The 23,924-nt window shown below is 40.4% G+C and overlaps 1 protein-coding gene across 8 annotated transcripts in view; it reads right to left on the reverse strand.

Moving 5' to 3' along the window:
- ANK1 (ankyrin 1) overlaps window positions 1-23,924 on the reverse strand; it is a 189,377-nt gene that overhangs the window by 30,031 nt on the left and 135,422 nt on the right. For all 8 annotated transcript variants that reach the window (XM_074209011.1, XM_074209009.1, XM_074209008.1 and 5 more), the window contains 10 exons: window positions 22,385-22,589; window positions 21,809-21,905; window positions 21,118-21,346; window positions 17,212-17,337; window positions 16,941-17,060; window positions 15,788-15,872; window positions 15,496-15,570; window positions 12,660-12,791; window positions 11,043-11,189; window positions 299-857 (listed from right to left, as the gene is read on the reverse strand). In XM_074209011.1, coding sequence (XP_074065112.1) covers window positions 299-857; window positions 11,043-11,189; window positions 12,660-12,791; window positions 15,496-15,570; window positions 15,788-15,872; window positions 16,941-17,060; window positions 17,212-17,337; window positions 21,118-21,346; window positions 21,809-21,905; window positions 22,385-22,589 — 1,775 coding nt within the window. The remainder of the gene's footprint in view (window positions 1-298; window positions 858-11,042; window positions 11,190-12,659; window positions 12,792-15,495; window positions 15,571-15,787; window positions 15,873-16,940; window positions 17,061-17,211; window positions 17,338-21,117; window positions 21,347-21,808; window positions 21,906-22,384; window positions 22,590-23,924) is intronic.

Consider the following 23,924-nt stretch of genomic DNA (forward strand, 5'->3'; position numbering starts at 1 on the left):
TTTGTAAGGCAAATGGGGTTAAGTGGCTTGCCCAAGGCCACACAACTAGGTAATTATTGTCTGAGGTCAGATTTGAACTCAGGCACTTCTGATTCCAGGGCGGGTGCTCTATCCACTGCGCCACCTAGCCGCCCTCGTCATTTGCTGGTGTTCTTAATAGATAATAGGAGTTCAGATATATGCTTCCTTGTCTAGTCTTCATTATTCCACATTGTCTCATTCTGAAGTACTCAGACAGGTCCCTCATTAGGACCAGTTGTCTCAGGACAGGAACTGAAGTGGCAGAAATACCACTTACCTGTCTTGGCTCTTCTCCATTACTCGACTCACGGTGGGGGATTCTGTTATTCGGGCTTGGACTCTCTGCTGGCCTGAAAGAAGAGACACTTCATGCTCTGAATCCCATCCCTTGCCGGCAGACTCATCCTGTCTTTCACCACCTGGCAGCTTCTCTTCTGACCTCTGACCTTCTTCCTGGTCAAGCAAATCGATAAGGCCATTTGTGGCATCTGAATCCACTGTGTCGTCCTCCACGAGCTCTAGAGAGCCCAGCTGGTCAGGGCCCTGGGGGTCTTCTAGGAGTGGTCCTGGCAGCCTCCACTCTCCTGTGGCATCAGAGTCCTCTGCCTTGCTACACTCGAGAGAGGAATCTTCTGCGGTGACCAGGGAAGGGGTGAGGCCGGAGGACCACACCTGCATGTCCGACATTTCCATCAGGGCATCGTGCTCCGTGGGGGCCATGGGGATGGCGTCAATGATGGCCACCTCGTTCCAATATTGATCTACACGCAAGGGAGAGGGCAGCGTGTAATGCAGGGAAGCCGGGGAGAGCAGCTCATCCTGCAGCGAGGTATAACCTGGATGGGCAGACAGAGGGGGACAGGCTCCAGAAGCGATTTTTTTTCACATTCACACTTACTCAAGCACACATCTGAATATCTACAGACACGCACTGAAACACACAAACACAGACACAGATAGACACACACACACAAACAGACAGATACACAGATACACACACCTGGTATGAGGGAAGACCTCTCTGAGAATCAGCCCTCTATCTTTTCTCAGTCTTCATCTCTCTTCTCTGTTTCTCTGTCTGTCTCTATCTCTCTCTAACTATTTCTCCCTTCTCCAGAACAAATCAAGTTGGCAAAGAACAGATGCTATTCACGGCTGTTTCCATCCTTTATATAGGTACCAAGACTAATCTTCCTTATGCTCAGAACCTGTATATCATTCCTCTGAATAAACTCTTCATCAGGTTGCTGTCCATTTAATAAAGTCCAAACTTCTTAGCCTGACATTTGAGGCCCTCTATAATCTGGTGCTACCTTCACTTTTTCATCTTTTGTCCTAATGCCCTCCTCTTCTCATGTCAAACTGAACCATTTACAGTGCTCCTCTGCGCTGTCATGTTTCTGTCTTTGCCTATGATACTTTATACTTCAGAGGCTCTCATTTCCATTGTCATCTTCTGAAATCCTATTCATCTTTTCAATCCTTACTCAGATACCTCTTGTATGAAGTTTCCTTTCGTCCTCACAGTACTGACCTCTCCTCACCTCACATTTCATGTAGCACTCTGCACTTCTCTGATGTAATGATACAATCTTCTCATGGATGTTTTGTTTGATTATTATTTGTATATGAGTTGTATCCCTCTACTAGATTGTTTCATTTCATCTCTCTTATCTTCCCTATGACTGAAAAGGAAAGAAGTGTCTACTGTCCTAAGTTCTAGAAGATCCTTCACAAATTTATCATGATGATGATGATGATGGTCATAATAATAATAAAAATAGCCAGACACTATGCTAAGTCCTTTACAAATATCTCATTTGATTTTCATGACCTTGGGAGATAGAGATTATTATCCCCCATTTTTGAGGGAACTGAGGCAAACAGGGGTTAAGTGACTTGCCCAGGGTCACACAAGTACATGTTTGAAGTCAGATTTTCACTTAGTCTTCCTCATTACAGTCTGGTATCACCCAGTTGTTTCTACTTAGCATAATGCTATGTAAAAATGGGTACTAAAAGGTCATAGTTTGTGGGACTGGAAAGGAACCAGGAGATCTTTTAGTTTAAAGGCTCATTTTAAGGTAGTGCAGACAGAAGCTCCCAAGGTGAGGTCACTTGCTTAAGGTTATAGGGATAAGAGACCAAGCTAGGATTTGGGCTAGACCTTCTCACTCAAGGGGCCTCAGATCTTTTCATCTTCTCAATGTGTGTTGAATTGAATGGAATGAAATTATCTTTTACTGAACCCCCAAAACCAGATGGAGTAGTATTATTCTCAAGGGAAGGTCCTTTTCCAATCCTGATACTTAGGGACAGGACAAAATTCATTTATTTATTCAACAAACATTTAATAGGGACCTATGATGTACTAGGTCCCGAAGAGATATCAGTTAGCTCAGAGGAACAGATTGGCTAATATGGAGTTCCTGCCCTCAAGGAGTTTATAATCTAGGAGGAAATAGAACAAATAAAAAAAAATAGATGTCACAGGCAGTTGTGATAAGAATTTTGGAGTTTTGTGATGTGTATTTAGCATTTAGTTTTGTGTTGGAATTACCTATATAGCTCTAGTAGAGGAAATCTCAAAGGGAAACTTTTCATTTGAGTCAAGAGACATTTTTACTGTAGATAGGTGTGAGTCTTCTAGGAGCAATCTCCAAAGATAATCACTATCTGCCCAAAAAATCTGGGCAAAGGTCATTTCCTCAAGAAAAAATGATAATTGGGGGTACCAGTAGTACTAAACTTCTCTTCGGTCACAGAGGAGTTTTGCCAATGTTGTTTTTTTTCTGTTAGAATGTTAACCTCCTTGAGGGGAGAGACTGACTTCACATGGTAAATTCTTATAACTGCTCTATCTTGCTGCCTTTGATATCTATCTACCTCTCTATCTTTTTACCTATAGATAACTATCATTTTACCTATGGATATTTATTTATCTTCTTTGTATCTATGTATGGATAATTTCTCTATCCATCTGTTTTTCTTTCTTTACCTATAATATCTATCTATTCTATATTTTTCTTCTGGATACCTATCTATTCTTTATATCTATCCTTTTTTTTCACCTATGGATGTCTATCTGTTCCTTCTCTATCCACATTATATCTATGTTTGTCTAACAATCATCCAGGACAGTGCTCTTCAATGCTGACCCCGGGGTCCCTCTTTCCCTCTCTCCCTCCTCAAGGGCCCTAAACCATTCTATCTAGTCCTTAGGTCCCAAAGATAGGGCTATGTTGGTGCTAGCTATTTACAGAAGCCCTGAATCTAAGGTGCTATATGGACCATCCTGGATTTTGTGGAGATTTTTGGTATCTCTAAATGTGACTGTCATTTCATTTGCATACCCCTCTATGGTTAACTACAACAAGAACTTTTCTCGGGTTATTGGTTATTTATGGTAGACCCCCTAGATTGACTGAACTCCCAAGTTTAAGTATATGAGTATCTGTACTGTATGCAAGTGTCATGTATGAATTTAATGTACACATACAATTTATTGCTCAGTATGTATATTATAAATATGTGAATGCTTGAGTACACACACACATATATAAAAATGTATGGGGTATAAAAAGTGTGATGCAAAATGTGAATTTACTTATGTCATATGCATACACATACAAAGTGTATGTGCATATGTGCATGATATAGAAATGTCTATGTGGTATTTTTGGTGTATATTTGATATATATATATATTATATATGTAGTGTGCATGTATATAATGTAAGAGGGAGGAGCCTGGAAGCAAACATCCCTCATCATGTCACTGACCTTGAATGCTTGTGCTCATTCTCACTTCTAGATCTTTTTTTTTTAATGCAATCCTCTTTTGTTTAGGAATGTCCTTTCTCTTTACTTTTGTTTAGGAATGTCCTTTCTCTTCACTTATCTAACTCTCATTCATCCTCCTAGGCTAAGATGGAGATGCCTCCTCCAGATCTCATATGATTTAGATCTAGGAAAAAACCTTAGAAATCATCTAGTCAAATCTTGCCATTTAGAGACAAAGAAAGCAGACAAGTTGTGGCTTGGCCCCTGTAGTACAGCAAAACTGACATTTAAATCCAAGTATTTTGACTTCAAATTCTATGCTTTGTTAATTATATTACAGTTTCCCCTGCTTTCTTTTCTCACCTCTTGATTCTTACAATATTTATTTGAACCACAGAATTTGAAGTTAGATATTAGATTATGTATTAAAATTATTATAGTCTCAAGTTAACATTTGTGTGCTTATTGATCTTGTCTCTGCAATAATTCTTTGAATTCCTTGAGGTCAGGGATCATGTTTTATCTTTACCTTCCAGAGTGGTCTAGGATAATGCTGGCCTTATAAGGATTGCTCAGAGAGTAGGTTAGAAATCATAACTAGGAGCATCAAGTAAGAGTTTCAGAGGGTTGCCTTATAGGGTAAGTCCTCTATCAAGGGTGGTCTTCTAGAAGAGGTTGGATGATACTACAACCATTGAGACTGACTTCCTCATTTTAAAGATGAGGAAACTGAAGCATAGAGCAATAAAATAACTTAGCTGGGGTCACATAGCTAGTAAGTGATTTGAATCCATGTCTTCCTGACACCAAGTTCAATGCTCTACCATGTTGCCTCTATACCATATTACAGAGGAAATTCCTGATTGATTGGTTCTGGTTTGAAATAGATGACTGCTGAGGATCCATTGTATTCTGAGACCCTATGCTTCTACAAATTGATGTTTGGTTAGGGTGACTGGCAGGGTGGGGGAGTTCACCTTTTTGGCTTGGGAACATCTGGGAGGGCAAAAACAAGGGGGGGGATGGGTAGAAATAGTTTTTTGACAAAGTTTGACGATGACTCATGTCTAAAATCTGAGGGCTTGCAGACTCAAGGAACACATGGTTCCTGAATTTTTTCTTAGAGAACAGAGCCAACCCTGTCTACATTATACTCTATTTGAGTCAAGGAAAGTGGAAATTTCTAAAAGAATCCACTTCTTGATCAATTTTAAAGAAACAGGCTCTGAGAGATCCCAGGAAGCCTTCAGAGACTTTGTCACAATATGGAGGATCTGAGAGCTGAAAAATTACTCCAGGAGTTGGCAAATGCTCACCATTCTTGGGGAAGAAGGGACTAGGACCTTATGGAATTCGCATTTGAGAACCTTGTTTCCTACTTTAAGACCATTAAGACTTGGAGACCATTCCCCAAGAGTTCCCTCTTCTTCCCTCCTCATCTTGTAAATCTCAGATGCTTCCCCGCCCCACTATTTCCTTTTTATTCCTATGTTAATTGAAGAGATACTTCTGTTCCTCTCCAAGCCCAAACCCTCTATATGAACTCTTGATCCTATTCCCTCCCATCTTCTTCTGATCACAACCCTTTCCATCATCTCCACTTTCTCTAATTTTCAATCTCTCAACTAATTGTTACTGTCGTTTTATCTCAGTTATGGGTAATTTGGGATTTCTTTCCAAAGATACTGGAGTGATTTGTCATTTCCTTCTCCAGCTCATGTGTAAAAGGAACTGAGACAAACAGGATAAAGAGACTTGCTCAGGGTCACATAGCTTTAAGTGTCTGAGGCTGGATTTGAACTCTTGAAGCTTCTTCCTGATTCCAAGTCCGGTGCTCTGTCCACTGTCCCTCCCAGCTACCTCTCTTCTCAGCTATAATCCTTGGTAACACTATTCATACAAGATGCTTCTACATACCCTCCTCTGACCCTCTTTTAAACCCTCTGCAATCTGACTTCTTCTGACCTTATCAGCCAACCCAAACTCTTCCCTCCAAAATTGATCTCAGTTGCCAGAGCTAATGGTCTTTTCTCAATCCTCAACATTCTGGATCTTTTTGCAGCCCCTGAGATGTCACCTTCTCTTTGATACTTTATCCTCTCTAGGTTTTTGTGACAGCCCTTCAGCAGCCTTTACTATATCTCCACTTGGCCTATGTCTATTAACACTGCATGTTCCCATGACCTTCTTTTCTCCTTCTACACAATCTCATTATATAACTTTTATTTCTTTCTTGACTTCTAGCCTCACATCATGTCTAACTTTTGGAAATCTTAAGTTGAGTGTCCCATAGGCATCTCAAATTTGATTCATCTAGAACATAAAATCATCTTTCTCCTCCCACCAAACCTACCCCCTCTTTTCAATTTCCTATTATTATTATTATGAAAGTCAACACTACTCTCTCAGTTATCTAGGCTTGTAAACTTGGTGTCAATCTCAGCTCCTCACTTGGATTCACCTCACATATCTACTCTGTGGTCAAGTCTTGATATGATCACATTTATAACATATCTGATTTACATCTCATTTTTCTCCACTCACCCAGTCACTCTGCTTGGCATAGGCCCTAAATCACTTCATACTTGAACTATAATAATTACATTTTGCTTGGTCTCCTTGCCTGGAGTCTATCTCTACTCTAATCCACTTTGTAACTGCTAAAGTGATTTTCCTATCATGGCAGAGCTAACCACATCATACCCCTACCTAATAAACTCTAGTGGCTCTCCATTGTCTCCTGGATCAACTATAAAATGCTCTTGTCAATTAAAGACCTTACATTGGTCCCTTCCTGTCTTTCTAGTCACTTTACCTTGCACTTCATGATCTCTATGATTCAGTGTTACTTTTCTCCTTGCTATGGAAGAACAAGATTTTCCAGCTCCCAATTCTATGTCTGCATTGGCTAGATGCTCTCCCTCCTCATCTCCTGGCTTCCCTAGCTTCCTTCAAGACTCACCTGAAATCCTACCTTAGGTAGAAGGTCTTTCCCAGTATCTCTACTTTATACTGCCAGTACCATGATCTTCCATTTATACTGTATTATACTGTGTTTGCCCGTAGCTCTTTGCATTCTGTTTTTCCTGTTAGTTCATATGCTTCTAGAGGAAAGGGATCTTATTTTTGCCTTTCTTTGTATCCCTGGCACTTGTCACAGTGTCTGGCACATCTTAATAAATGTTTGATAGGCTGAATGACATGTAAACAATCTGTCTGAAACTCCTCCACTATCACTAAAGCAAAGGAATGAATCTACCAAAGTACCAAAGTAGCAACTAGAACTGATACATGTTTATGTTATTTATTCGTTCATAAATCTGTTTGTGCAATCAATTCTAGTTTTATTTGGCAGGGTGAGATGGAGAGAAAGGGCTAATCCTTCGGAATTATTAGCAATGTTTTTTTCCCCATTTTCTTTGAAAGATTACATGTAAAAACCCCTCATTATCTATATATGGCCCTAAGGCCTCTGGTTTAAATTGTACTCTTTGAATTTTTTTTCTCTTGTTAATTAAAAACAATTATGTTTATCTGGAAGGGAAGCAAACTATATTTATCATTAATATTCCTTTTTTGCCCTCACATCTTATTGTGAATGGCAAGAAGAGTCTCTGTGAGAAGGAAGTCTGAGCAATCCTTAGCTATCTTGGGTCTTTTATGATTTTCTTAGACTCACCAAGGAAGATACACTGATTTGTCATGATCATCTAGCATCAGTCACTCCCCAGCCCAAATTCATATTCAAGGCTTAGACACAGTTAGAAAGTAGCCTGGCAAAGGTACAGAGGGAACAGATGCAAAGATTGCAGTTATCAATTAAAGAGGGCAGGCCTGTCTCCAGCACAAATAACCACATGGTGATTCTCATGTGGTTCCAAGGGCAAGCTTCCCTTTGATGCTCAGTTCCAGCTCTCTTCCTCCTCCTCCCCCACTCCCAGTCAGGCTCGGGATCCATTCCCTTAACTGGGAGAAGACCCTCATATGGAGGATGCCTGCTTGAAGAGAAGAAGGGGCAGGGAAAACACATGGGTTTTGGATGATTGTTGTTTTTTAATCTGGTTCTGTTTGGGCTGTAGGGTCAAGATCTCAGAACAATGAATGGCAGCTGGGTATTCATGAGGGAGCCTGTAGAGAGGTGAATCTGATTTTGGAGGGAGACTTTGGTGAGGAACTGCTCTGGGCTATGTTCACTTATGGTTGATGTCCAGTGGTCACAGGCTACCAAGGACTTCAGGGGGTCCCCGTTCCATGCTCATAACTCTTGGAAACTGTGGGGACCAAACATGAAGTCAATCAACTGTTTTATCTTTTCTTTCCTATTCTGTCTTAGAAAGGGGCAGTGACACTAGATGGGATATGGATGATAGGAGCTTTGTTTAGTAATAAGGTTCCCCTCCCCCCAATCTAGATATCTTTCTACTTCATAGTTCATCTCTGAACATGAAAAGAACATGCATAACCCTCCAAGAGTTCCCTCTTCTTCCCTCCTAATCTTCTAAATCTCAGATGATTTCCCCCACTACTTCCTTTTTATTCCTTAACCCCTCTCTTTGGTCTATGGTTCATAGATCAATATTAGATTCCATACTGTCTTAGGTGCTTTTCTAATTGAGTTTTAATGTGTGTTCTTGTGTGGATGTGTATAAAAATCTTATTTCACCAACCAGATTGGGAGATTGCCCAAGGGAGGGGAACCTACCTTATATATTTTCTGTTATCATCATAGAACAAAAGACCAATCCTGGGCATCTAGTAGGAACCCAGTAAATCTTTGGTCAACTTGAATCAGTTGAAAAATTAATTGCAATAGGAACATTTTAAAAGCCAGCATGAGTGCCAGGCCAGTTGGTGGGAAGGTTACGGTGTCTGATTCATTTGGATTTTCCAAAGTTTCCAGGGCTCATTTCTGAGCTTCTGCCTCAAGTCACAATTTTCTCATTACAAGTGAGTGGATCAGCATTACAAAAAAAATTCAGAGAGATATAAATGCCTCCTAAGGTCCTGGGGGTCTCCATAGCCACAGGACACACACACACACACACACACACACACACACACACACACGCACATGCACACGCACACTCACACTCAACCAAGAGATGGGGTATTGGAAGGAGGGGAGAGGGTTAGGTGGTCTTCATGACATGCATCTGCTGGAGGCTGGTGGTGTTTCTGGTACACTTGGCTGAGGTGGAGACAGTGGAGACAGGCAGTGCAAAAGGATGAGCAAACTAGAAGTCAAGATGAGGTCAGAGGCAGAAGAGAAAGGTGACAGGAAGTGATCGACATAGGATGTGGCCCGCATCTGGCGGCACTGGATGGCATGTTTCAGGATACACAGAACACAGAAGAGAGAAAAGTGTGAGGGGCTCGGCATGCAGAGACTCCAGCTGGCTCGGGGCCAGGCAGGCCTCCCTGGGAGGAGGGGGCCCCCAGGTCCCTATCCCTGCTCCCCAGGAACTTCATCCCCACCCATTGAAGGCATGGTGTAGATACATACTTCATGCTTCCTTGTACCATTTATACATCTGCAGTTCCTGGAAAATTGTTATAATCATATCAATCAATCAATCAATAAATGAATGACTTTTAATAAATGGATTTTTTGGGTAGGATCTTAGATCAAAGGATATAGAGTTGGAAGAGACCTAAAAAACCAGTTAGTCCAACCTCCTCATTTTATAGCTGGGGAAGCTGAGGCATAGGAAATCTGCTAAAGGACAGGTAGATATATGTTGGCACTGGAATTTGATCTTGGGTATTCTACTATACTAGGCTATTTCTTTTTTTTAAGATTAAAAGGCATAAATGTCAATCCAGAGGCTGTGACTTTGTATAAGGTCCCAGTCAGTTAATTATAGAATCACAGATATATGGCTGGAAGGGACCTTAGAGGCAATCTAATCCAAACCCCTTATTTTTCAGATGAGGAAACTGAACCCAGAGAGGTTACATGAACTTGTCCAAGGTCATATAGGTTGTAAGTCTACTGCTTGCCCTTCAAAGAACAAAGAAGATCACAGCAACCAACCAAATGATTGGAGGCGTGAATTGCACAATTATGTTTATTATAGTGAGGGGTATACTGTGTGAGGCATCCTTCTCACTTGCCTATATCAGAATCAAACATTCCAGGGTCTGATTTTTTTTTTTTTTTTTTTTTTTAGGAAATAGGACTATTGAAGATGGTCTGGCTACTATGGGAGTCTCTTAGCTTTAAATAGTTTTGATTCCTCCCAGTGAAACTAAGATTTGAATTCAGATCTTCTGACTCTAAACTAGTATTCTTTCCACTGTATCATGTACTGGCTGAAGAGGAACCAGAATCAACTGCCCCATGATGGCATGGGTACTGGTGTCCTTCCTCAATCACCCTTAGTTAAGGGATGAGGAAAACAAGGGTTGAGTCCAAACCCAAAGTACCTCTGACCCAATCTCTTTTTACTGGCTCCCAACTTTTCAAGGAGAAGGCAAAACCTTTCAATGGCCTAGAAAAAAAAACCCTTGTGTCCTCCATCAACAGGAGGAGCAAGCAGGAGACAGAGGTCGGTGTCTTCCTCTGGCTCCCTTTCCTTAGGCCAGATTATTGGAGGGTCCACAGCATGCTGAACCACATTAGAATGAGAGGAGGTGAGAGAAATGGGGGTTAGAAAAAGGAAGGAGGAAGGGCTAAGAGAGAGAGAGAGAAAGAGAGAAATTTGACTTTGGAAAAATAAGTGAAGTTCTTGATCTCACAGAGGCAGTCACAAAAGGAAGGGATTAAAATTTGGCATTCACACCCAGCCAGGCAGCCTTTGCTAAAGGGACAATTCTCCAAAGACCTTCCTGAGGAAGAATTTAAACTTATTTCATGTTAGACTGAAAAGACCTCAAAAAATTATCTAATCCAAAGCATTGATTTTACAAAGGGGTCAACTGAGACCCAGAGAACCGAATAGCCTCATGTTCTTGTTTCCCTTTCATAATGATGGAACAAGGACCAGAAGCCAGGTCTAGTCCGAAGTGCTCTGTTTGGAGGCACTGGCCTTCATAGAAAGGACTTAAGTCTCCAGTTGGCCTCTCTCTCCTTCAGCCCTGCTCTTGCCCAGGCCTCCCCCTACATCAGGTTTTAGATTAGAGGAGCTAACCCACCCTTTCTTTTGGAACAGATGATTTCCAACTAAGAAGGCCCTGTTGGAACCAGGACTTCCAACAGTAGATGGACAGGGCCCAGTTTTGTTGGCCAGCAGAACTCACCATTCATCTGGGATGGTGATAAAGAATAGTCCCGGTCTGGATACCGCCTGTCCGGTTTCAGGCTTCTACTCTGTCGGCCAGAACCTTCTAACATGTTCACAATCTCACTCCGGTCAATGTTCCTCAGGGCCGTGTAAAGATTTTCCACTGTCAGAACAGGAGAAAAGTAGCAGGCATTACGTGAAAGAATGCTCACTGGGAAGCACGCCTATATTTAGGCTAGCAAGGGGGACTGTTGGAAGTTTGACAATCATTCTGGGGGTGTTTGTATAGGGTGTGGGGAGACATGGAAAAAGAAGAGTTGGCTTATTTTCTCAGTAGGTAGAAACACCCCCTTTTCAGAATCTGGAACAACTCTCTCTCCAGAGAGTAGCTTTTCACACTTCAGCAGATTACAATCCTTCCCACCCCCCCAACAAATGCTACATAATAGTCTCTGAGAGAAGTGGGTAGATTTCATAGAACAGCTTCTTGGTGCAAGCTCCAAGAAAATGAGAAGATTTCCTTTGAAATTCTCTTCTTCAGAAAGCTGAGTGGAGATGGCAAGTGTGAATGACCACATGCTCCATATTGGGTTTTTAAAAGGATGAATGTGTGGAGTTGGCTAGGGGCAAAGAGATCTCTCAATGAGTTACAACATGTGAGCACAGACTCTTCTCTCTCTGTGATTAAGGAGGGTTGTCTATCTCATCCCTAGCTGTTTTTTGCAAGATAAATCCTACTGATTCTGAAGCTAAATTTCAAAGACCTCAAACTCTAGTCATTTATGAGTCTTATACTCAATAAATATTTTGGTGCTTTTCAAATTTTATTAAAAGAGATTCTGGGACCCAGATTCTCCAGTACCTTGGCAGGATTCTCTGGCAATCTGATACAAATTATTTTGTCATATTGGATGGGCAAAAGATCCTGATAATACTCTACTTTCTTTACCCACAGATCTAGTGACATCACATCCCTGATCAAAATTTTTCAGTAGCTCCCTTTTGCTTACAGAATAATTTATCTTGGAATTCAAGGCCTTCCACAATCTTAGCATTTATGAAATTTCATATCATTACTCTCCTCTCTTCCATGTTCACTTTACAGTTCCTTCCCTCTTTATCTATAATATTCCCTCTGCTTAGAATAATACCCATCTTTCCCTTTCAAGCACATAGAATTCCTACTCTTCCTTTAATTTTCAATGCCTATAATATCTCCTTATCTCTTCTGATCACCCTAATTGGTAATGATTTCTCTCTCTCTTGAATCTCACATGTACCTTTTGTCTATTTCCAATGCATTACTAAAATAATACATTATTTTGTATTCTAGTTATTTGAGGCTTATAGCTCCTTGCTAGAATGGGTGCTCCATGAGGGTAGGCATCATGTTTTCTCTAAACTTAGTATCTACCAGAGAGTCACTTAAAATAATGTTTGTTGAATCTCAATATATAATATAATAAAATTAAGAGGCCTGAATGTGAGTATGTTTAAATTTCCTGAAAGATTCAACATTACAGATAGAACTTGAGGCAAGAACAGCTGAAACACAGGGTAAGGAGAATTTCTGCTTCCAAAACCTAGGGGAACTTTTAGGAAAGAAAGGTTTCCTTAGTCCAGGGATACTGACTCTTGGCATTTTTGCCTTCACGGATGACCCAGAGGTTCAACAAGGCTGAGCTCTGTTCCAACAAGGAGTTGGGATTCTCCACACGTATCCTGTTGATGTCCTCTATGCCAAACTGCAACTCACGAGCCAATTCTGCAAAAGAAGTCCCAAGATCATATGAGCAGAGCAAGAGGCTCCTACCAACCTATGGGGCATCTTACCATTACTGGGAAGTCAAAGAAGAGGTCTCCCTTTGGATCACATGATCTGAGACTTAGACCTGAAAGAGATCTTGGAGATCATTTCATACAACCCCTTTCTTTGACAGATGAGAAAACTGAGGGAGGTTAAGTTTCATAAGGTAGTTAGTAGTCCAGGGTCTATGATGCCAAATCCAGTCTTCTTTCCACTGTCATAACACTGCATAGTCGGCTTTGTTCTTTATTGATAGGTAGCTACTGAGATGTCCATGTCTCCCTCTCTTTTTTAATCATACAGATGGAAAGAAAGCTTAGAGGTCATCTAGTCTGACACCCCTCATTTTGTAGGAAATTGGGTCACAAAGAGAGAAGTGACTTAGATGAGAGGGTCTTAAGACCTGGATTTGATGGCCAGCTGTGTGACCAGGCAAAGAAACTCTCTGAAACATACCTTCACTTGTGAAATGGGAAGAATAATACATGGACTACAACCTTCATCGAGTTGTTCTGAAGATCAAAAGGAATGTTTGTAAGATATAATATATATATATATATATATATACACATGTATATAAAAACATAGATGAATGTATAAATACATAAAATATAATAATGTAATATAGTGAATATGTATATAATATAATATAATAAAGCATATATGATATATGCAATGTATAAAATACTCTCTTCCTTTTTCCTTCCTTTTTTTTAGGTTTTTGCAAGGCAATGGGGCTAAGTGGCTTGCTGAAGGCCACACAGCTAGGTGATTATTAAGTGTCTGAGACTGGATTTGAACTCAGGTACTCCTGACTCCAGGGCCAGTGCTCTATCCACTGTACAACCTAGCCACCCCCACTGTACCACCTAGCTGCCCAAATACTCTCTACCATATACATATATATATATATATATGCTATATAAGTATATGTGTATATAATATACTAGATATACTGTAATAGATATGATTATGTAATACATAGAAATATATGCTTTAATATATATGTATCTATAGTATGCTAGCAATGAGATATATAATATGTGCATAAATATGCTTTATGTAAAACATTGCATATGTGTAATTACTATATAGACAATATACTCTGTGTATGTAATATTCTGTATATGAGATATATACAACACAAATACATATATAACAATGCAGTATATACACATAATACATATATTACTTATATTATTTATTATGCTGTTATATTACATATTACTATGAACCCTTTTCCCCTAATATCACATAGACAACAGTAGAGCCAAGACTAGAGCCAGGATCCCCTAATTCTGCTCTTACTCATCTTGCCACATAGAATCCATTATCAGAAAAAACCCTAACAAATAAACTTCCAAACTCAACCAACCTACAAATACCTAGATAATGCTCTATTTTTTGTATTTACATTTCCCAAAAGACTTATTTGCATTTAAAATGAAAATGTAAAGGTAGCAACTCTATTTTTATTTCGGGTTCTTTTAAGTGCTTTGAGAGGGCAAAGTGTATTAAAGACTCATTTCAAGGATGAGGAAGCTGGGGAAAGAGAGAAAGGAAACATAGTGAGAAAGAAAATGAGATTAAAGAAGGGGAAGAGGATAAGAAAAGATAATAAAAATAAAGATAAAATAAGAAAAAGAACAGAGATAATGAGAACACATAAGAAAACAAGGGAGAGGAAAAAGAAGACAGGATGGCAGCTTATAAAGCGGAAATGAATAAAAACAACACAAAAGAACAAATGAGAGAAAAAGAGCAAGCGGTAGAAAGAATGAGAGGAAAAGGGAAAGAAGAGAAAGGAAACAGGAAAAAAAAAGAAGAGAAAAGAGGGAGAAAAATAAATGACATACGAATACAAAGGAGACAGAAACAGATAAGGAGGGAGGGAAGGGAGATAGATAATAGAAAGGGGGAAAAGGGAAAGAGGGAGAGGGAGGGAGGGATATATATATATATATATGTGTGTGTGTGTGTGTGTGTATAAAGAGAGAGAGAGAGAGAGAGAGAGAGAGAGAGAGAGAGAGTCTGCCCACCTCACCCAATTGGGTGAAGCCTGGGCCTTCTGACTGCAGGTAGCAGCTCTATCAAGGGATCATAAATACAAATCCTGGAGAATCCCCAGGCATTCAATGACTGGATCACTACAGTCAGCATCCTGGCTCTGCTATTAACTAAAAGTGTGACCTTTAACAAACCTTTCTCAGTTTGTGGATCTTAATTCTTCATCTATAAGGACTACCTGGTAAGGATTCCCAGCCCTATGATGATTGTGATGATAATCACAAACTCCTTTGTATTCTTATGTTATTTCTTTCTTTCCCCCTTTTCCCCCTCTAGGCTTCTAGGCTGCAGAGTGAATAGAGTGCTAGACCTGGAGTCAAGAAGACTCATATTCTTGAGTTCAAACCTGGCCTGATACTTCTTACCTGTGTAACCAAGCCCAAGTCACTTAACTCAGTTTGCCTTAGTTTTCTCATTTGTAAAGTGAGCTGGAGAAGAAAATGGAAAACCACTCCAGTGTCTTTGCTAAGAAAACCCTAAATGGAGTCATAAAGAGTCAGACATGGCTGAAAAACAACTAAACAATAACAAATGTTCACCCTCTATTTCCATGCTTCTTTTCTTTCCTTTCTTCCCCTTTCCTCCTCTGACTTACCTGCCCAGCTGAGTCCCAGGTGTTCTGATATAATAGCCATTTTCATATCTGCCCTGTCTGTCCCACTCAGAGAACCTAAAGAGAAAGAATGAGACTTCATTGGTCATTGTCACTGTCGAGCATAGGTGGGCTATGTCTGAACAGTGGCCAGGAAGCTATAATGACGCATGTTTATAGGGGTATCAGTCTGTGGGAATTTCCGTGAGGGGAATCTAATTAACAGCCTTTCTGGAATGCCAATGTGTGAGTTTTTTTTGGGGGGGGGAGACAAACATCACATAAAAGTTTATACCAAGGTTTGTTTCACTGAGGAGGCTGTATCTTTCTCTCAAGGCCAGAGGAGTTAAAGTTCTTCTCCTATCATCAGCTCCACTTCCCTGCAGAAAAGAAGAGAAAATGGTACCAGATGTTTTCCCCCTTTATCAGGAATGACCATGTTACCCTCTAAACTCATGGACTTGCAAACATCATGAAGTCAGGCTAGAGCTCCAACTGGAACTTGCATTATATGCAATTTAAAATTATGTAATTGGAGTTAAGTGACTTGCTCAGGCTAGTTAGTATCTGAGGCTAGATTTGAACCCAGGTCCTCCTGACTTCAGGGCCAGTGATCTGATAGTCACTGTACTATGCAGCCAATAAAGAAATTGAATCCCAGGGAGGTAAAGATCACACAGTTAGTAATAAACAGAGCCAAGATTAAAAACCAAGTTCTCTGTAATTTAGAGGGAAAGGACAGAATAATGGATAGGATATTGGAATCAGGAAACCCTGGGTTTGAATCTGACCTCAGATGCTGACTAGCTGACCTTTCTGGTCTTCAGATCCATCATCTGTAAAATGAGGGGTGGGCCTTTATGGTTTCTAAGTTCAAGTATAAGTTAGACCTAGATGACCCCTGAACTTCCTTTCAACTCTGAAATTTTCCAGTTCTTTATTTTGTGTTCAGGGTCTGTGGGTGAGTTTGTATTGATGCTCTGAAATACAAAAATGTGAACTGTGATCTGGAGTTTCATGTTAGTTCTCTCTTTGGATCTGGCAATAGTGGGAAGGAAGGCTATAAGAACCAAGGCATTGATAGGTAATTTGATTTTTTTTTAATGAAAGTATAAAGAACCCAGTGGGAGTTTCCATTCCCAGTCTTGTGTCCTTCCCAAGGCTATGGTGAAAATTGGTTGCATTTGCAGAAATAGAACATTTTCTCCCCACCAGGTTGCAGAACCTTAGAGGACAGAAATACTCTATTGCATCTCTGATAATTTTTCTATATTAGTAAAGTGAACCAAGTAACTGAGTCAGAAATATAGAAGATCTGGGACTAAAATAGGCTTCCTGCCTTCGACAAGGAGTATTCCAGAACTGAGGTCATTCCTAGTCTTCTGGGCTTTCCCTATGGGAAACCTGACCCTAGCTAGGAAATCTGGGAGCAGAGTGACAAGGTTTACCTTGGTGCAGGGAGGCATTGTGATGTTCAAGTGGCAGAGGATATGTTGAGAGTCCTCATATTTCATTGCCTTTCGCAGAAATGACAGAGATCCTCCTGCTTCTCGGCTGCTGTCCCTAACCTGAAGGAAATCACAAAGACTCAGGGGATTCCTATAGAAAGGGCTTTGGACTGTTAGTGTGTTTGCCATTTTAGTGAATGACTGGCTTAGATATTTCACCATCCCCTCCCCTGCAGAGCTCCAAGTGGATATCCCAAGATCTGGTCCTCACCTTCACAGGTATGGCAAGACGATTTTCACGAAAAGACTGGAAGTGAAAGCTTCGTTGTTGAGCAGCTTTTTTGACAGGTACCAGGTTCCCAGAGAGTTCTGCAAAGAGGGGCATTCCTTCCAATACCTAGAGGAAGGGAGGACAAAAGGCAACAGAACACATCAGAGACAGTCCTCACAGAGCTATGATTGGAATCAATTCACCAAGGATTTACTTAATGTCTAAGATGTGTGTGTGACAATCTACTGAGTTATTCGGAATACCAACAACAAAAAAGAAAAAACATCTATTCCTACTCTCAAAAAAAAAACCCTTTGGGGTTGAGGCACAGAGAGGTAAATTTAATAATATGCCATATATTATCTGTTATAACATCATATAATAGTTATCATTACTTTTCAATCAGGTCTATGATTTCATCAATGTTGGGAATTTCCTTTACAATAAAGATTAGCATTAAAATTCTTTTTTGTAATTTACAGTCTCAGAGTATTTTCCTGGTAGCTCTGAGAATTTAAGTGATTTACTCAGGGTCAGACTGACAATATGTATCAGAATCAGAACCTGAACCCAGCTCCCTCTTTGGGTAGTGGTGTTATGGGGAATTAAGACCAGCCTCCTGTAGAAGAGAGGAACTTAATTGAACCTAGAAGGAGAATGGGAGTTTCCCAGAGATAGATGAGGAGAGATAGCATTACAGACATTGGAAAAAGCAAATAGTTTTGGAATGCAGAACATTAGGAGGAGGAGGATAGTGTGAATCAGAATGGAAAAAAGGCCAGAGACAGATTGTGAAGGGCTTAAAATGCTGGCAGATGTTGCATTTTCCAGAGGACTCTATCTCCTAGAGTCAGTAGGGAGCCTCTGAAACTTCTTGAACTAGGAGTAGCAGAATCAGACTTATGCTTTAGGTATATCAATTTGCTAACTATTAGGAGATAGATTAGATAGAGGAGAAGACAGAAAACAGAGAGAACAATTAGGAAGTTATTGCAATAATTGTCCAGGGACAGGTAATGTAGTTCAGAACTGGATCATTCATTAATTTTTTCCTCTGTGCTATTTTTTTAATTGGGAAAGGCTGGATTTCTATTATGACCATAAAAAAGAGAACAGCTCAGAGAGGAATTCTTAGGAATCAGAATAATTACTACCATAGCATAATATTTTGCACTAATAACAAAATAGATACAATATAGTTTCAGGGTAGCCATAAGGGGAACCGGATATTTCCTTGATACTTCTGATACTGGGGCACTCTTGGGGAAAGGAAGAAAATCAGTTTTTATATAATGTCAATTATACTGTGCTAAGAACTTTTACATATATAATCTCATTTTGATCCTCCTAACAGCCTACTTAATAAGGTGCTGTTATTTTTTTTTTTCATCCCTGTTCTATAGATGAATAAACTGAAGCAGGCAGAGTTTAGGTGACTTGCCCAAGGTCCCAGAGCTAGTAAGAGTCTGAGTCTGGAATTTGAACTCATATCTTCTTCTTCTTCTTCTGTGCCACCTAGCTCAGGTACCAGATTGAGATCAGAATAAAATCCAAAGTGAGTAATAAGGCTGAATAACACTGGATTAGCAAAATAAAGGGAAGACTGAGTTTTTCTTCAGACTTCATCAAGTTTTCTTTCAGGCTGAATAAGTACCTGACTAAATCATAGGCTGCTCAGTTGGGGTTAGCAGAACTTTCCACCTTAAATTTTTTCAGGGAGGTGCTAGAAAACATGAGGAGATCTGAGGTCCTTCATACTTTTCTCTCATCTCTAGTGATAGTCTTTTCTTGAAGTGACATCAAAAAACTTGGAAAAGGTGTGGGGAAGTCGTGGATGGCTTGGAAGCAATTAAGCAGGAAGCAGATGGGTTGGGATTGGGTAAAGAAGATATGAAATTGAGGACCAAAGGCAGGGAGTTTTCTACTTCTTGGATACCTTTGCTAAAAGAGAGCCCTTTCTCTTCCATTTTTTTAAAAGATCTTGGAACCTAGGGCTAGAAAGCTTTTCCACACCAGACTTTGGCCCTGCTGCATTCCTTTTCAGTTGACTTTCTTGGGCTACATGGAAAGTCAACATACCTCCAAATTTCAGGAGTGATTGGATCCCTGAAAAAGTACACTTCCTTCCTGTATGCTTATTTTATTTGAGGAAATATTTGATCAGAATTTTATTAGAGTTTAAGTTCTTCACGCAAAGAATTTGTCCAGTGAAAATGGCATATTTACTTTGGAGTTAACATTACTCCCAAAGTAACCAATAGGTATTTTCATCTTGCCTGTTCTTTACAGAACTTTCAAAGGAAAATCTATGTGAGGATTTTTTCAACACAGTTGGCCATTGTTAAAGTCAAAAAATCTCTACTGCCTACAATAGCTGGAGGATTTGGAAGGATCTTGTTAGTACCTGTACCCATCTCATATTTCATATAAAGGAACAAAAAACTAGTAATAAAACTCATCTAGAGGAACAACAATGCCTGGTATTTGTAGCATTCAACTTCTTAAGGGATTTTCCACATCTTATTTTAATCTATTCTCACAGTCCTTCAGTGAGATGAAGGGAACAGGTATCATACTCCTTTCACTGCAGTTGTCCAGTTGTCGGATGGTAGAGTACAGGTTCCAATCATGGATTGTTAGGCACTTTCCTATCAGTGGGTCCCACATTATGGATCTTGAGGCAGTGTGATGTTTCCTAGTCTACAGCACATTGTCTCAAATGACTGTCCAGTGGGACTCATAGGATTCACCTCCTGATTTGGCATCACCAGTCACTCCCATTGTTCACTCAGCCCTCTACTACTTCTGCATCAGAGAACCAAAGTATAGACCTAAGAGAAAGAAGGGATCTATAGTGTCTCTTTATCTACTCCCCTCATTTTATAGACACTGAGTTCCAGAGAATAGTGATGGAGCCAAGGTCATACTGATAGTAAGTAGTAAATATGGAAAACAGATACTTACTAGCTGGATGATGTTAGGCAAGTCTCAGACTTGGTTTTCCTCATTTGTAAAATAAAGATAACGATAGTACTTTTCCATGAGAATCAAATGAAATAACATATGTAAAGTACTTTGTAAACCTTAAAGCTAAAACATGTAAATTTTTGTGGTTGCTATTACTAAACCTGTTTTTAGTTGTGACCAATTCTTTGTGACCCCATTTGGGGTTTTCTTGGCAAAGATATTGGAGTGGTTTCACATTTCCTTCTCCAGCTCATTTTACAGAAGAGAAAACTGAGGCAGAGTTGAGTGACTTGCCCAGGGCCACACAGCTAGTAACTAAATTTTGGAGGCCAGATTTGAACTCAGGAAGATGAGTCTTCTAGCTGCCATGTTAAATTATTATTATTATTTTCCCATTGTACTCCACTGCTTCTACCCTTTCATTCCTTAACTCAAGGCAAGACTACCACTCGTTTCTCCTCAAATACAGCTGAACTTTGTTGGTAGGAATGTGGACCACAGCTTAGGTTCCAAGTTGTATGAATTAGTGTAACCTATAGTAGCCGATATTATTAGTGAAGAAACACCAACATAATAAAAATAAACAAGCAAACAAACAAATAAATAAACAAATAAATGTGAGTGTATATATATTTCAAAGAGACATCATTTGAGAAGTATCTATATTTAGGCAAATAAAATATTTTCATTTGCCTATACCCAAACAGTCCAAATTTCTCAGTGAGAGTACCAAAAAAAAAAAAATGTGAGGTAAGACTTCCAACTTCTTTAGGGGATTAGCATTTCCTGATGACCTGGGACAGTAGCCATATATTAGACAGGCATCTCTGGGTATCCTTATTTTAGCTGTAGACAGAGTCTCAGAATGGCAGCTTTAGGGGAATAGAAGGTGCCAGTGGATGCTTCTCCTTAGTTATACTCACTGGCAGCATTGCATACCTCAATATCTCTGCTCCGGGCTACTTCAATGAAGTTTTCATGTTGTTCTAGGGTCTTGTCTACTTTGTCATCTGTCATGCAATAGCAGCGTAGCCTTCCCTCTCTCGCGTCATTCATCTTAGCGAATACCACAAACTTGGCCATATATGGCACAGCGGTCAGTTCTTTGTACAGCAGCGTGGCAAAGTCCACAGCCTCAGCTGTCCGTGGGCAATCAGACAACCAAAACCTAAGGAACAGGTGCATCTTTTAAGACAGGTCAACCCTCTAGCCCCACTTTAAGCAAAGAGGGTCATGTACAATGCAGATTCAGATCCAAGTTGCTTCCTTAGGGAAAAGGGGAAAATACAAGGATGAGACAGGTAGCATGAGAGCTGGTGAGGTCAAGAGGTCAGCATTCTCTGCTGACCCCACATCTAGACTGTAGGAGAAAGCAGCTTTACTTGTATAGGTAGGATCAGGACAGTAGATTTAGGTCTGGAAGGAACTTAGTCTGATCTCTTATATTACAGACAAGGAAACTGAATCTCAGAGACTTATTCAAAAATCACCATCAGTGAATAACAAAGTTGAAATTTGAAGCTAGGTCTTCTTATTACAAATATGGTTCTCCTTCCATGGCACCAGATGAGATGTACTTATAATGAAAGGATACCCGACCCTTCCCATTTTTCCCCTCACCCTAACTCACCTTGCAGATACATTAGTAGTGAAGTTGGCACACTCATTGGCATAGACCAATTTGGTAGTTCCTGTAATATCTTCCCACTGGGCTTGTGCTGTTCCTCCTGCAATGTGAGCAGAGGAAGAATGAGGTTTATGGATATCCTATGAGCACCTAACACCCCTACAGAGGGCCACTTCACTGGGCCCCTGTGCTCCCCTTGAATTCACAAGAAATCTAGGAATCAAACGTACAAGGACAAAGATGGATTGGTCTACATGAAGCTCTTAGCTCTCTAAACAAAGGCTTTTTTTCTCTCCTACCCTCCCTCTCCAATACCTCCCCTCTCTCTTTCAGATGAAAGAGACCCAGACACTGGAGAATAGATCTTAATTTAAGCTCATCATCCCTATACACCTCCTTCCAAGAACAAATCACCATGAGTGAAGCCAACACATTGTGAGGTGAACAGTATATGAAAGGAGGGGAACGCAGTCTCCGCCCGTATGTATTCCCACCTGACGGCTTCTGTAGGAGTTGCTATTGCAGAGGCAAAGTTACTGCAGAAGGAAACGGGGACAGAGGCAGGAGGGCATCTCTCACCAATGACACTGCAGAGTAGGCGGAGACTTGTGGTGTCCCCTTCCCCGCTGTCCCGGGGATTGTCTTTCCAAGAAGGAGGTAGAGGGATCCGAAGCCCTATGGGGCGGTGGAACTTCCTCCGTCGGGGTTCCACGGTTACAATTGGGCTGAATGTTGCCTGGTTGCCCAAAAGTTTGGTGACTAGTTCGTCTGGCACAGGTTGAGCCTAGGAAAGATGAATGTAAGATAACTTAAGGGGACAATTGTGGTCATTTTGCCTCAACTACTGTCCTTGCTGAGCAGGAAGGAGATGGACAGTCTATAGGGTGAACCTCCCCACTCTCAGTGCCCACCATCTTTCTAGATGGGTCATAACGTACAATGTAGTAGACTTTGTGCTCATCCACCAGCCCAGGACAAACTATGACATAATAATAATTCGTACTTCAGACTTTACACAGCACTTCCTTCATCAGAACTCTGTGTGGTAGGAATACAAAATGGTGTGATTTACCCATGGTCACACAACTAGTTCATTTTAGACTCAGGAACTGAATTTAAATTTCTTGACTTCAAATCTAGTGTTTTATTCTGTTATTCTTTCTATACTGCCACGATAAAGCTGAATTTTATTGTTTCCAGGCCCTGAATGGTGTCCCTTTCCTAACCCTGCCCTGGTACCCTATCCCTACTTTCTCCCTTGAAGAAAACAACAACAACAACAACAACAATAACATTAATAACCCACCACCTAGTCTTAGTAAATTAACAGAAACTCATCCACATTGAGGTATAAATGACGATTATGGATAATATGGCCTCTCAGCCAATTATACCTATTTGGTATAAGTCTCACAGGGTAGGAACTTATACCAAATAGATATAATTGAATGAGTCTTACGGTAGATAGAGCATTGGCCTTGGAGTCAAGAGGATGGAAGTTCAAATCCGGCCTTAGACACTTGACTCTTCCTAGCTGTGTGACTTTGCGCAAGTCACTTAATCCTGATTGCTTTGTATCTAGGGCCATCTCCAGTCATCCTGATTAATTTCTGGTTACTGGAACCGGATGATTCTGATGGAGAAAGTGAGGCTGGTGATTCAGCATAGCACCCCGTCACCCAAATCCAATTCATGTGCTTGTCATGGCATCACCTCCATGATGTCATGGTCTTCTTAGAGAACAAAGGACAAACATCACAGGATAGAATTACCTGGCATGCCTAGAAAGCATACTAAAATAATATTGTCAACAGGCTGACCCTACTTCCTTTTTTCCCCTATTTTTGCAAGGCAATGGGATTATGTGACTTGACTAAGGTCACACAGCTAGTAAGTATCAAGTGTCTAAGGCTGGATTTGAACTCAGGTCCTCTTGACTCCAGGAGCAGTGCTCTATCCATGGTTCACTTAGCTGCTCTGACCCTGTTTTCTCAGAGTGTCCCAAAGTGCTCATTTATAACCTATATGCTCAGACCCTTTAGCATCATTAGATCATAGGAGTTGGAGATAGAAGGGCCTTAAAGGATCTTTTGCTTGATGGATAGAGAAACTGAGGCTC

This window comes from Macrotis lagotis, chromosome 1 (assembly GCF_037893015.1).
Source record: "Macrotis lagotis isolate mMagLag1 chromosome 1, bilby.v1.9.chrom.fasta, whole genome shotgun sequence".
Lineage (NCBI taxonomy): Eukaryota > Metazoa > Chordata > Mammalia > Peramelemorphia > Peramelidae > Macrotis > Macrotis lagotis.